A 14,685-nucleotide genomic window follows, 5' to 3' on the forward strand; every position below is an offset into this window, starting at 1 on the left:
AAATAACATTTCCATTTTATTGAACTGCAGCTCCCCTTCATTACACTAAAAGCCACTTCAGCTAAAGGAACTGGTCTGAGCAATTCCAGCTCCAGGCAGGCGGCCAGACGTTTGTAATTTCCATTGATCAGCCTTAAGAGGGTGAAGCCGAGTTCCAACCCCACACTGCACACGCAGGAGACGTTTGTAATACATGCTGAGCTGCGCTTCTGCTCTTTCGCTGGGTGGGTCCCGGCTGAACTGCTGATGCAGCTCAGCAGACAGAGGAGTTTCCCAAGGAATTGAAAGCACAGGGATGGCACAATTTGCTGTTCTCTTTCTGTAACTGGTATAACCTCAACTGGACACCCCCAGGGAGCCTCCAGCTTCCCAAGTACATTGTAGACCGCAGAAAAAATTAAAGTGAACCTTTCATTGCCATCAATTTATACACTGTCTTGTACTGCCCTGATCTATCCACAGATCGCCTGTGGTTCCTCTGTTCAGCCAGTCTGGGACTGTCACAGTGGCTGCTCTCATGTGACAGTGCGGTGCTGATGTGTCACTCCTTAGCAGCAGCTTGTGCATCCTGATGGCAGCTCTTATATTTTCCCAATTTATGCCTGGAAACTTGTAGCTAGATTAGCAACGTTTGTCAGATCTACCCTGATTTTTGTACTGTGTTCCTTAGAGAGACTCCACGATCCATGCAGTGAACATAATTAATCTAATAACCACAAGTAGATATTACATCAGTTAATGCATTTTATTTTTCCAAATAATTACGTGAATACACAGTGTGCTGAAGAACGCTGAGGTTATCCCAGGAATGCCTGTTTTGCTTAAGCCACAGGTCTATCTTTTTAGGACTTCCCAGAAAACAAAAAAACCCCACACCCAAACAAAACAATAAACGAACCCCCCCTGGGTGTTTGTTATGCAGACACCACTTCCCAGAATCCCAGCAAATCCACCTTTCTTTCCTCAAATGAATTTGTTCACTTCCTACTGATCTGGCACAATCACCACCCTTTTGCACACCCGCACGTGTGCCCCAAGTCACTCCTTTTCACACCCTCTTTGCTTCACAACCACAAATGGTTCATCCCTGGCCTCCCGCTGACTGCCGGCTGAAGCCTCCACACCCACCGGCACCCTGCGCTCGCTCCTTCGTAACCGGTAAGAGAAACGGGACCTGCGCCAGCGCTGTGTGTGTCGGACCCGGCACAGACACGCCCTTGCTCTCGGCAAGTGACCAATGAATCCCCGCACAGACAACCCCGGGTTGTCCCCCGGCCCCGCACGCCCAGCCCCGCAGGCTCTGCGGGAGCGCAGCGGTGCGCGCAAAGGCAGGAAACCCCTCGCTTGGTGATGTTTTTCTAGGAAAACGCGGACTCCCCCTGGCCCCGCACGCCGGCGCCCCGCGGTACGGCCGCCCGCAGCAGCGACTGCGCAGGCGCGGGTCAGGCCGGCAGTGGGCACGCGCGCTGCCCCCGCGCACGGGCCCGTCCCGCAGCTGGCGCATGCGCGGGGGGCTCCGCGGGCCGGGCCGCAGGCTCCGCCGTTGCCGCCGCAGGCGGGCGGGCGGCGCCGGGGGGCGGGCGGCGCCATGGCCGGGGCGGGCGCGGGGCCGGCGCGGGGCCGCGGGCGCTGAGCGGCGGCGGGAGCATGGCCGAGTCGCTGCGGGAGGAGCCGCCGGGCGGCCCGGAGTCGGAGGCCGAGCTGTCGCAGCGGCTGGCCCGCACCAAGGCCCGCTCGTACGGCAGCACGGCGAGCGTGGCGGCGCCGCTGGCCGAGCGGTACGTGGAGCACCGGCTGAGCGCCGGGGACACGCTGCAGGGCATCGCCCTCAAGTACGGCGTCACGGTAAGGCGAGCGCCGCAGGGGCGGCTGCCGGCCGGGGAGCCAGGAGCGCGGCGGGGCGAGCCGGGAGGCGCTGACCCCGGGGGTGCGGGGCCGGGAGCGGCGGTCTGCTCCCGAGAGAACGGCCCGCGGTTGTGCGGCCCCGAAAGCGCCGGAGCCGGAAGGGGAAGGTGCACGGAAGTGCGGAACAGCGAGAGGTGGCGGGATGAGGATGCCCCGCGGAGGGCAGAGGAGCCGGTTCTCCCCGCGGGTGCGGGGCTGGGCTTGTTCCGCACTCGGAGCGCTGACATGTCCGGCTTTAGTGCTGACGGGGTCAGTGCCCGGTTCCCCGGTCAATGCCGGAGTCAGGACATGGAGCCTCCTCCAGCTGGAGAAGTGCTGGGTTCAGGGGACAGAACAGTGGCCCCGGGAAGGGAGATGCACTTACTGTCACCCAGTAAACCTGTGCTCATGGCAATTCACTACTACACACACTCCAGATTAAAAACAAAAAAACCAAACACCACACCAACAGAGAAAAACAAAACCAAAAAACCAACACTAATTAAACTTTTCTTGAAAAGAATCATTATTTTGAGGCTGACATGTAGGCTGTATCAAGAGGAAATAACTTATTCTAGCAGCCTCAGGGCTAAATCTGTTTTCTCTTGTCATCTGCCTACCTGCCTAGAGGGGATTTACAACTGATTTGAAAGCATTGCCAGGCTGGGACATGCCGAGTCCAGCAGGGTGCACAGCAGGCCCTAACACACTGCCGTTCCCCACCCAGCAGAGCTCTACCTGCCTCCAGTCCAGCTTCCCCGGGGCCCCCGGAGCTGCCAGCTGACATACCCGTACTGCACCGGTAGTCCTGACACGCAGAATTGCTGGTGGCCAAGCACCCAGTGAGCAGAGCTGGCAGCATGACCCAGCACTCACTCAGTGTCGCTTCCACATCAGCTGCAAGGAGCACCTTCCTGTCAGGCTCTTGCCAGAAGCGGTACAATACAGTCCCAAATATTTATGTTCTGACTGGAGTGGGTTTCCTTTCCTTCTCTGGTTCTGAAAGATCTACTAAAACCTTCCAGCAGCTTCAACAGCATTCAGCCTTTGCTGTGAAACAGGTTGAAAGTCTATTTCTCTGCCCTTCAGCAAGATTAAGCCACTTTTGACCAAATCTTGTTGGCAACAAGATTAATGGCGTTTCGGATTTACATTGGTCCACATTAAAACAAAGTTTTGCTTGCTACAGAGGCAAAGCAGAGGGACCCACCCAGCTGCTCATTGGATTTGTTTCAACTTTTATTTTTGGCAGTGCTTTCCATAGTGAATGAAGTCTCTGACCCAAATGATTTAGCTGTGTTGTTCTTCAGTTGGAAGTGTGTTTGCTCACTGCAGCAAATGAAAAATACACACAGATCACTAAAATGTGAGTTTTAAAGAAGAAAAAAATAGGGCATTTCTAACCACTTTCAGCTAAAGTGAAGTTGTGGATCAAACCTGTACAATCTGAAAAAATAGGTTTAACTCATGAACCACAACCTTTCTTGATGGTATGAGTTTAATAAGTTTTTGCTGTGCTAATTATGCATTTAAAGTATAAATGCTGGTTTTTAGACATCTCATTTGTTGTTTGATTTACTGTTGCTAGTATTCTGCTTAAGAAACTAGAGCTGCATCATTATAGACTTCAATTGAGAGAGGGACATTTCATGTCAGTTTAACCCAAGAACAGTGCCAGGTTAGCCGAGATCAGCCATTGTGTTTCTGCTTTAATGGGTTTCAGCCCAGGGTAGGAACATATGCAAACACGTTTGCTTTTAGCAAAATTAAGAATCTTACGTGTTCACACAGTGACAAGGACTGACTTCCTCTAAAGAGTCATTACATTTGCTTCCTCTGTCCCATACAGTTGGCTAGAAGTGAGAACTGTTGTAATGGCAACCGCAGAATTATCTTTGGCTGCCATTGCCCACAGTGTTACTGCTTTTAGAAGTTTACCCTTGTGGTTTTCCTCACTGGGAGTTACTTTGCAGCAAGAAACATCCTGTCCAGTGCCTGCCTCGGCATGACATAGCATAGGCAGTTTAAGATGGACGAAAGAGCACGTTGAGGGAGGGAGATCAGTGTGGTGTTTGGCCTCATCCTCTGTCCTTCACTCCGCTCCCCCAGGTACTGTCTATTAATCTTGTATGGCTCGTGTTCACTAGATCTTCCTTGGAACACTGTTGGGTAAATTAACACTGGGAATTAATGTTTAGCATCATGTTAATGGTTCAGTTGGAGTGCTGGTTTCCATCATACAAAGGTATCCCTTTTGAGGGAAGAAGGACGGGAACTATTTATTTCATTGCCAGTAGAGCAAGTTCTGATAGATTAGTGCAGCTTCAGTGAAAGTACTAAGAGGAAAGGCTTTAGCACATGCTTTCACTGTTTTGGGTCTGTAGCCAACAGAAATTAGTTCAGTTTTCCTAGAACTAAGAAAACTAGTGTTAAATCCCATTCTCCATACACCTGTGAATGTATGGAGTCCTACATTGGAGCAGTATATATTATGCATATCAAGTTACCTGCTCAAGACTGTGTGAGATGTTCTTAGAACCAAGTATTTCCCATTTCAGTGTTACCCAGCGCAGATGTGAGCCATCTTCCACCTGCCACAGGGTGGTGTTTAAAAGGTATTTTAGGAAGAAATAACCAGAGCTAGAGCTACAGTGGCACAGGACTGAGAACAGCAGTACAGTGCATTATTTATCAGCCATTGAAGCATCACCTTCCAGCTGCCCTGTAGTAGAGATCTTATTTCTCAGCTTTTGAATGTATTTTCAGATGAAGGCTCCAGCCAGCATTTGCAACATTCTTGATACCCATCAAGACAGACAACTTTTGGAGATTCTGAGAATTGACATTTACACTGGCATCTAATGACCATTACAGGTCTCATTACTAAGTCAGGGGAAGCTTCCTGTGTGCCCTTCAGATGGGACTCAGCTTAGGAGAGAACTTGCACTCTGTGCTGGGTAAGGTTGACTGAAAATAATGTCCAGGCTTCAGGAGCTGGAAATGAGCTTGTCTTACTTGTAGTAACTTACTGTCTGACACTGGATGTTATCCAGCTTTTGAAAGGGATTATTAAATCTAATAATTTCATCATTTTAGCCATCTGCAGCAACAGGTTGGGATTGTCTTTAAGCAGAGGGTATAGTTTTTGTAGTAGTGCTGAGCTTTACTGCACTGTTTTCACTACTTCTCCATAATCCCAGCCTTTCTAGAGAGAATCTCCCATTTATTTTTAGGGAGAAAGATTTCACCAGGTTCCAGGACCCAAGCAGATGCCTCCATACATGCCAGCAGATCTATAATGGCACTGCAGCAGATACGCTTAGCACACAGGACAAGTCTACATTGCATACAGTGACTACAGAGTCTCGCATCTGCACAAAGAAGGAGGACTAACGTCTCCACTGCTTGCTCTTGGGTTTAGACAGTTTCCCCAGCTAGAGTGTGCAGTGTAAGAAACACACAGGCATGTTAACCCAGTTATTATCTGCTAACAATGGTCTTTTCTTTTGCAGTTGGGAAGGACTTCAAGTAGTGGCAAAATTTAAAAGACTTTGAGACTAACAAGGATGAGGTGGTAGAGCTCATCTTGGTCATTATGCAAGAGCTGAACTCAAGATACTTCAGACTTTGGAGTAGTGAGTGGCGAGTGCTTAGAGTGCTCAGCTTGTTTGGGCAATTATGCTAGCAGTAAGGCTCTTACTATTACAAGATTATAATTATTATAATTCAGTTTAGCTCCATTTGGTTTAATAAAAATGAGTATCACTCTAATGCAGACAAGAGGTATTTTCAGGTCTTATTTAGAGTGCATTTTTCATTGCTGTACTGTAGTGATTAGGGATTTCTGCTTATCACAGTCACCAGGGGACCAGAATGGTCATTTTTCTATCACTTAGGACCCCTCTTAATGAAATAATGAGTTCAGGTTATAGCAAAAGCTTTAAGTCACACAGTCATGGATACTTATTTCTGTGCTTTTTTTAAAGCTTGCAATTGAGAAATAGGAAGTTAAACTGTTATTGACTTGGAAGGGAAATTTGGATGAGTAAGAATGTAAACAACATTCTTAGTAGGGAGATAGTACAAACATTTACTGGGAGCTTTTCTTCACCTGTAAAGCAACGTGAGAAGCTCTTATTAATTCCATTAAATATAGAACAAGTGGGGCTTTATGCGTTAGTACTCTGAGAAGGATGGAGTCACCTTCTTGCTTCTGTCATGGGATCATCTGTACTTTGGGTAAAAGTTGCACAAAACCTGTTTAACAGCTCTGTGTGTCTGTTACCATGCATTATTGCACACTTGAGGTTGCTAATCATGCTGTAGATCCAGCTTACTGGACAAATGCCTGTGGACAAGCCTGTGCAGCTGCATTACAAAGTGTTCAAGAGTCTCCTATTCTTTTCACTGCCCAACTTCTCACCAAAAATCAGGACTTCATCTGAAGTCCAAATTTGTTACATCAGCTAGGGGAGAAAATACTGTGGCATATACTGCTCTTCTTGTGGTGCTCACTGTTCGTAACTAGCATGTCCTAGAATGCTCAAGGTAACTTTATCACCCCTTGATTATGTTATACATGCTTTTTACTAGAGTTGTTCACCTACAGCAGCTGCTCGCACTTCTGAGCCTTACTCTAATACGAATGCAAATCAGCAGCACTTTTGCAATAGAATTTTTATTCTTTGGCAGGTTGTTCATATGAGTCTGTATAGAGATTGGAAGACTGTTCAAGAACAGCATCTTTAGGTAGTGCAAGACTTCAGAGAGACTGATACTTGGGAGTCAAGTCTGCATGAAAGGAAGAAGCTAGGGTGTTGAGTTAACAAGGCTAAGACACAACATGCACTCCGAAATCACTTTGTATGCAAAACCCAACCTTTCCTGAAGTCTTTGTTGCTGCAAAGAAAGTATAGATTTATTGTAACTAAAGGTTATTGTACTACTTCAGAAGTTTAGTACTCTATACTTTGCCAAAACCTAATAACCTACATTTTTCTTATCTTTTTCAGATGGAACAAATAAAGAGGGCAAATAAACTGTTCACTAATGACTGTATATTTCTGAGGAAAACCCTGAGCATTCCTGTTATATCAGAGAAACCGTTACTATTCAATGGACTTAATTCACTGGAGTCTCCCGAGAATGAAACTGTTGACAGCTCCCCTTCTTGTGAGGAAGGACTAGTGACAGTTCAGGAAGAAAGCAGCTCTTCTCCCAGTCCTCAAGAGCCTGACAATCAGCCCACTGCACCAGAAGAACTGTCTGCCAAAGATTTCCTACAGAGGTTGGACTTGCAGATTAAGTTATCTAAACAAGCAGCCAGAAAACTAAAAGATGACAATGTCAGGTAAATGCCATTTTTAGTATTGAACCTCTTAATCTTATCCTGAAGGCTTTTTTGTCCAACCTGAACCCTCTTTGTGGTACCTCAGCATCTGCAGTTTTAATTTGCCAACAGCAGGCAAATCATGTTCCAGATACATTCAGAGCACACCGTGAGCAGATGTCTTGCTATGGCAGTTACAAAGGCTGCCTCACAACAGGTTGTTTGTAGAACAACAATAGTATTCCATGAAAGCTAGAAGGGCAGTGTTGTCTAAGACGTCCTGCTATGTAAGTGGGCAACTATTCAAGCAAACCCATAGTTTTCAGTAGAGTGCTAAGCCAAGGCCCATTTGAAAGCTGACACTGTACAGCAAGGCATGAATGCATTTTCCTTCTGGCCGAAATTGCCTCATAATTGTGTAAATACTCTCCATGTTGCCGTTTGAGTTAAACTATCCTGTCTCCTTTCCCTATGCTGACCACCCCTCTGTGGATCCACCTGTGCAGACTTGTCTTTTGTTCAGCGTCTTCTACAGCCATAAGCTCCCCCACACTTTACTCCTAGAAAAAGCAGTACCTTGTGACCTCTGTGCCACAGTGCTCATCCCCTCACATGCACAGGCATCCCGTGGGGAGTGCAGAAAGGCTTTGAGCAAGAGTGGACTTCAGTAGCGTTAGTTTTCCCATGTCCCTGAGACAAGCGTCCTGGGCTTGCTCACAAGCGGTCTCTTGGGCCGCTGCCTGGCTGGTTTATTCGCTGCAGAAATTGCCCCCGTGGGTGATGCTGAGTTGGCATTTCTCCTGACAGTGGAAGGTGTGGCTGCAGGGGACTGGTATCGCCTCCCTCACCACAGAGAGCTGGAGAGAGGTCATGCCTGCAGGTATCTGCTTTGCTTTCATAAATTTGTTTAATGCAAACTTCTTCCACCATCCTGGTTCACTTCACATACTCTGATTTTGAGTGCAAGCACCGTACTTTTCATGTTAAAAAGAAAGTAACTGTTCAGGACCAAATCTATTGAGCATGGAGTCCCATTGTTTCTTTAAGAAGTTAAGGGATTATTTCAGCCACTTATAAAAAACAAAAACAACTTAGTTCAATAGACAAAAATTTGAGGGCATACAGTATATTGCATTTAGCAATTGGACAAGCCTTATTTGGAAAAATATCCCACAAAACAGCTTAAGAAGATAATTCATTACCTATTACACTCCATGTACAACTGGGTTAGAGTTACTGTGTGAGGGAAGGCTGGAATGCTTTCACATTTTGTTAACACACTTGTGAATTATTTCCTTTCTAACTGGTTACATGAAAGAGGAAGAAGAGCTGTTGGAACTTGGCTCTCTCTCCATCCAAACTCGTTCACTTGCATTGTTATATTTGAAACAATGTAGAGCATCTATCAAAGTTTGTGCCACTGCTGACTCTCAGGTCAGTAGGCGTATGTACCTGAAACAGGTGAGAGTAGGTGTTGACCCAGCAGTTAAGCCGGGTGGCAGGAAACCACAGTCCCTGCCGGAGGAAGGCAATCACTTTAACATCCCTTCAACAAAATAATGTGCTAATTTGCAGCAGGAAATTCACGGAGACCTTGCTGCACCGCATGCAGAGCCAATACAGCGAGAGTGACACTACACAAATAGCACACTGCCATTGCTAATATCCTTTTCCTATATTGTTTAAGTTACAACTTGGGAAATGAGGTTTAATGCAAGGTCTTTACAGAGTCCTTAATAATTTAGAGTGGTACTGTGGCAGGCTAGAACACTATGGCCATGTACTGTGCTTCTGGGAGAGGTCACATCTTTCTGCGTTTGCCTGTTACTGACTCGTTTTGAAAACCTTCTAATTGAATAGAGCCACTCTAAACACTGAGCTACCCAACATAATTAGCTGGAGTGCAACACTGAAATGGAACCATATATTGTTATCAGTTCGTTTGCTTTGATCTGAACCTTGGAAAGAACAGGGTGTTGAAGCATTCGAAACTGATAACTAATTGAGTTAATTTGCCCAATAATTGTTCACCATTATTGGCTATCAGCTAAGAAAACAGATACCTCAGTAAAGGAGGCTGCCTGTGGAGAATCCTGCTTTCAGCCTTCCAAAACCAATTAAGTCGTGAACTCCGATTGCTGGCGAATTTAATTGTGAATTCTAGAAGCATCCAAGCATTGGATTTGGGTTTTCTTGTTCATCCTCGGGTGCACTTGACTCACAGAGGTGGTTATTGGGGGTGCTTGTTGTGGCCTGACGCATACAATAGCTGGCAGGAGATGCTTTCAGCTCTGTAACCTGCTGGGCAAAGTGGCAACAGCAGACAGGGAGGGACGGCAGCACAAAGCCTTGTGATGCTGTGCTCTTCCTTTTCCTTTGCCTGAGGAGAATGGTGCAGTGACTTAGTGCTTTGCTATTTTAAGCATCTCAAAGAAAATTCTTTGGTCACTAAACATACACACACTGCCATGTTGTTGCTTGTGGGCTGTGAGCCAGAGCTGCTACTATGTAATTTTATTTTATTTAAAGCCTGGCTTCTTTTTAAGCCATCATAACAAACTTGTACCTGCTACGTGCAGCTCTAAAGATCTACATTATTAATATTTGTGGCCATTACCTTGGTTTGGAGTAACACATTTTAGACGTTCTCACGTCGCTAGTACTGCAGCGTGTGGCAGCCAGCAGCTGTTGCACAGCTCCCTGCCAGCGACAGCCTGCCTGGGCACAGCTCGCAGATCTAGTTTGCACATAACAGCCAGTCACTGCTTTGCTTGGATACAAGCAAAACCACCTACTGCATGGTTCTGGTGTCCCTGCACACGCAGGAACCCGTCAAAGGCGGCAGCGACCAAGGGCCAGGCTCCTGCTCTCTGCTCACAGCTGCCAACTAAGTGCCCGGAGTGCAAGTACGTATTCACAAGGGAAGTGAAGATCAGCAGCTTGGACGGGCTGTTTGTTACTTTGATGCCTGAAGACCTGCTCATATGCCATCCCTATTTCAACTCTTCAGTTCTCCATATTCACCCCTATTTTCCACCATGATCAAATGCAACTAATTCCAGTCCAGTGTGTCGTGGTGGATGCTATTCCTGTATTTAGGCTTTCAAGAAGAGCGACAGAAAGGCCTATTCTGGCAGCCTTTTACTGGAAGGAAGGTCTTTTTGTTCTAACTCTGCCACCTGTTATTCTTCTAAAAGGGGAAACATAACAAAACTAAGAAGTCCAAAGCAATTTCCAATGTACGGCATAGAAAGTAGGCTGCTCTGCTACCCGACAGTCTGAGCTCCTGTTCTTGCCTCATTTGGTCCATCTGCACCCGCTCCCATTCAAAAGACCAAACCAAACCTAAAGCTAAGCTTGCTTTAAAAGAAAAAATAGAGAAATGGACAGCAACAGTACTGGAACTCCAGCACGCCCGCTACTTGTTGATCCTTTACAGTATTTCTTATTGATTCGACACTGTAGCATCAAGAATAGTTCATTAAACCCTAAATACGTTGTGATGTTGTTGAACTTACATAGCTTTACTTCTTTTCAGCGTTCTGTTCTTGAAGCAATATAACAGCCCTATCTATTTCGATCCATTGGGAAAGCCAGTTATCTGCGCTTGCATTCCAGTGTTACTGCTGAGACATGGTATGTTCCTGATCTGATGGTTACGATCATTTTCTTTTCAGAGAGGAGGAGAATGAGGAAGGTCCCTATGCAACTTCTTCGTATCACCAGTAGAAGACAGGACGTGATGGCCGGAAAACTTCCCATGAAATCAGTTCTTAAAGAACTAAATGGTCAATAATTCAAAACCCAAGTCTTTTGGACTCATCGTCGTGGTGTACATAAACCAAGTCATGAATGGGTAATTGCACTGAAATTATGACCTCTTCTGCCTTCCATAGGTTAATGTCCTTATGCTATATCAACAAAGGGTTTAAGCCTTCCAAAACTAGAGATGGCCTTTATACCCCTTCTGTGCAAACTGTAGCATGGTAGCAACAATATATCCTTGAGGTCACCTTTATGCAGGATGTTGATCTTTAGTAAAGATTTTGTAAATATTTGTTAAAGTGAAATTTGTTTTAAGTATTTAAAAACATTAACTAAGTTTGCTTGTAAACAACAAACTCTGAAAGTGACAAATTTACTTACTCTGCGAACGCAGGCAAATGTGCTGTGGAAGTTTTGTCTACTCCGGGTCTGCAGAACTCGCCTCTGAACCCCGTGTGTGTGTCTGTGTGTGGTTTGGTGTGTTCCTAGAAAGGGGAATTTGACTTGTTTTGAGTAGTTGAAGCCTTCATGCTTAAACAACTGTTTGTAGACTGGATTTCTGCTAATAAAAGGGAAGAGTTGCAGCAAGAGATTTTTCTTTGTGAGATACGACATTGGAATATCAGATGTGTGTTCTTGTATGCAGTTATATTTTGTGTGGTTTTAATTTAATAAATACAGAAATACCGATGCGTCTGTTCGTAATGAAGTCAGCTGGGTTGTAGTCTGTTTTTTGTAAAGAATGGTTTGTCTAGTTACATGAGCTATTAGATGCTAATTTCAGGGCATCCTGTGCTTTACAATATAGGTCACCCCGCCTAAACGAGACCTCAGGGAACTGTTTGATCTGGTGGTGCAGTCACTAGCTTATCGAGGTCAGTAAGAGCCACCCTGTTAAGGCTTCATTGTTCTGAGGAGAGATGCCATTGTTCCAGCCTGCAAGCAGAGCCCTGCAGCTCAGGAGGGCAGAGTGCACACTGCCTTCACTCTGCCCTGAAGTTACTGTATTTGCAACTTCTTGTTATGCAGCTTGCAGTTTTTCCTCAAGTATTCAACAAGCATCACAAAACTCTTGTCAATAAAGAATTGCTGGATCTCCACTGTGGCAACTACTGTTTCCTATGTATCAGCTCACTCATATAGTTTAGTGCTCCCTCAAAGCAAAACTTTCTCCAATATGTTAAGACAGAAGCAATATAGAAATTACATTAACTTGCTAAAATTAGAAATAAAAATTCAGAGCTAGGCAGGAATTGGTATTTCCCTCGAGCCTGCAGGAGCTCAGACGCAGCAAGCTCATTCACATTGCCTCTAGCTCTGCATGGCACACAAATTAACAACAGGGAAAGCTTGGACTGAATAGAAGGAAGCACTGCCTTTTCTGAAGAGAGTGGTGAATTAGTTCTAGGTCTTGTATCTTTCTTCAATCGGGATTTATATCTGTTCCTTGCAGGATAGTAATTTCTAACATTGTCAGTTAATTTCAGTAGGACATTACCAGAGCCACAACAAACCTTAGCTTCAAGCCCAGCTGTATTTTATAATCCTACAGAAAAACATAATTGTTTTCTATAGCAGACCTGCTGCTGTAACAGCCTCACCCATCCAGCACACATGGCCCGGGTGCTTTGCCAAGCCGGCCAGCAGCACGGCCACCCCACACGCCAGGCACAGGGCTGCCCGAGCGCCTGGCAGAGCCACGGTTCACTCTGCCCGTCCCAAGAGTTCTGCAGCATCTCCAGCACAAGCAACAGAGGGTCAGCGACACCATGTACATCTGCTTCTCTTGACTGAGACGGCCGTACAGAAGCGCAAGCAAAGCAGCAGCTGCGCCAGCCTGGGGCCACGACCGCAGCCCTTCCCCTCGGACCACAGCCCCGCAGCAGCGGGTCCCAGCCCCGCAGCGCCCGATCAACCGCCGCACCAGCGTTCGTCGCAAAACCATCGTTGTAACCAAGCACCTCACCCATCCATTCCACACAAACATTGCCCCGCAGGGAAGATTTTAACGCCACTTCAACCACCAGCCAGGCTGCCCGCCGGAGGCCCTACCTCGCAGCCAGAGCCGCTCGCCGCTCCTCTCCAGCTCAGACAATTGGTGCCTTGGCTTCGACTTCCACTCTGTCTTCAGCTCTTCCAGGCCTGTTCACCAGAACCTGCAGCAACCCCTGCCCAGGCAGAGGCTGCTCTATATGGGACGGGGCTGCGGGGGCTGTGGGCCCTGCCCGCTCCCCAGCTGGGCCTGACGGGCTCCTCAGCGGGCCCAGCTGTGCAGAACGGTGCCGCCTGGGCTCGACTAAACCTGTTCTCTTGCACTGAATCACTGAATGTCAGGGGTTGGAAGGGCCCTCGAAAGCTGTGGCTGCATCTGGCAGAGGGGCAGCCCCCCTCCCGCAGACATGGCCACGAATGCTGTTGCTCTGCGGCGCGGGATGTTCTCCAAAAGCTGGGCAGCGGATAGAAAAGATGTGTTCTCTTCAACACACAAAAGCAGCCTTGTACTATTGTAGCTTGTAGTAAAGTGTTTAATAAAGTACAGTCTCAGAAACAATAGTCTAACAGAAAAGCTGAAAAGGTGAATACCATATATATTGTACTTGTTACATTATCAGGGATATTTTAGGGAGCAAAGGATTTCTAATGGATCCTGCAGAGATACAAACAACATAGAAACTGATTTTTATCAGTTTAGGGCCAGAGATGTGCAGGTGTCGAAAGTACCTTTCTCACCGGGGAAAAGGAAAGCGCTGACAGAATACGATGTACTAATTCCGTACTAAACGCCCTGGCAGCAGATGTGCAGCGCTAATGTGCTTCAAGTGTTCCCTTCGAAATAAGGACTGATGTGCAGTGCAGGTTGAAGCTGGCGTCACTTGGTTTGATTTCATTCAGCCTTTCAGGGTGACTCATCGGGCTGGCTGGGGTGTCACTGCGAGTTCGGAGGGGGTGATGTGCCGGCAGATGCTCATTTGATGTACGTACCAGCAAGGAGATTAAAAAACGTCCTGGCCTTTTGTGGACACAAACTGTTCATAATCACAGGCTGCTAGTTGGCGACGTCTTTCCATCAGTATCAGACCCCTGCGTAGACTCCTGAGAGGCCAAACAAGAACCTGACCTCCAATGAAAATTAAACCCAGTATTATACTACTCGTGATCCTGACAGGAGAAGGAAGTTTGCCTTTTTTATTAAAGCAGCCATCGGGGAAGGAAAGTTTGTCCTTTTTCAAGCACAGCTCTTAGGTCACCACCACTCCCAATGGGAAAGGTCTATGGTTACTTATCTTGCTCCTGATTTCTTTCATAAATCCAAAAAGTCCACTTTTCTTTTAGTTTATAGTCACATAAGGAAGTAAGTCACAAGCTGTTGCAGAAAACAGCTGAGATCTAGATGGACACAAAGAAATTCTGTTCTTTGGGAACATTAGAAAATAATAATAACTAAAAAAATATTAGAGGGTTTAGATGAGAACTGATACACTGATTCAAAATAACCGCAGTTCTTTTTTCCTAATTATTTTGTTGGTGTTCCCAAGGCACCACTTTGCAAACAGGAAGGTTATACTGACTGCATTTCCAGACAGTTTTGATTTTAAAATAAATCCCGCGATTAGTGACTGATACCGCAGTGCAATGATCCATGTCAGGCTGTGCGTGAGCAAGCGGTGACGTACTTTGTGTATGCCAGAAAGCATTTATTGCCCTAT

The 14,685-nt window shown here is 46.4% G+C and overlaps 1 protein-coding gene across 1 annotated transcript; it reads left to right on the forward strand.

Moving 5' to 3' along the window:
* The first annotated feature begins 1,539 nt into the window (after positions 1-1,539).
* On the forward strand, positions 1,540-11,687 carry LYSMD2 (LysM domain containing 2). Its single transcript, XM_082060977.1, has 3 exons — positions 1,540-1,845; positions 6,897-7,234; positions 10,891-11,687. The coding sequence occupies exons 1-3, from the start codon at positions 1,648-1,650 to the stop codon at positions 10,940-10,942; spliced, it is 588 nt and encodes a 195-aa protein (XP_081917103.1). The 5' UTR covers positions 1,540-1,647; the 3' UTR covers positions 10,943-11,687.
* Positions 11,688-14,685: the final 2,998 nt, after the last annotated feature.

The sequence above is a fragment of the Streptopelia decaocto genome, assembly GCF_964273445.1.
Source record: "Streptopelia decaocto genome assembly, chromosome: 9".
Lineage (NCBI taxonomy): Eukaryota > Metazoa > Chordata > Aves > Columbiformes > Columbidae > Streptopelia > Streptopelia decaocto.

What these genes read in the sequence shown, in the direction of transcription:
- LYSMD2 (XM_082060977.1), top strand. Translation starts at nt 1,648, where the DNA reads ATGGCCGAGTCGCTGCGGGAGGAGCCGCCGGGCGGCCCGGAGTCGGAG. An exon ending in CCCTCAAGTACGGCGTCACG is followed by an intron (nt 1,846 to 6,896) that starts GTAAGGCGAGCG and finishes TATCTTTTTCAG; the next exon opens with ATGGAACAAATAAAGAGGGC. An exon ending in CTAAAAGATGACAATGTCAG is followed by an intron (nt 7,235 to 10,890) that starts GTAAATGCCATT and finishes TTTTCTTTTCAG; the next exon opens with AGAGGAGGAGAATGAGGAAG.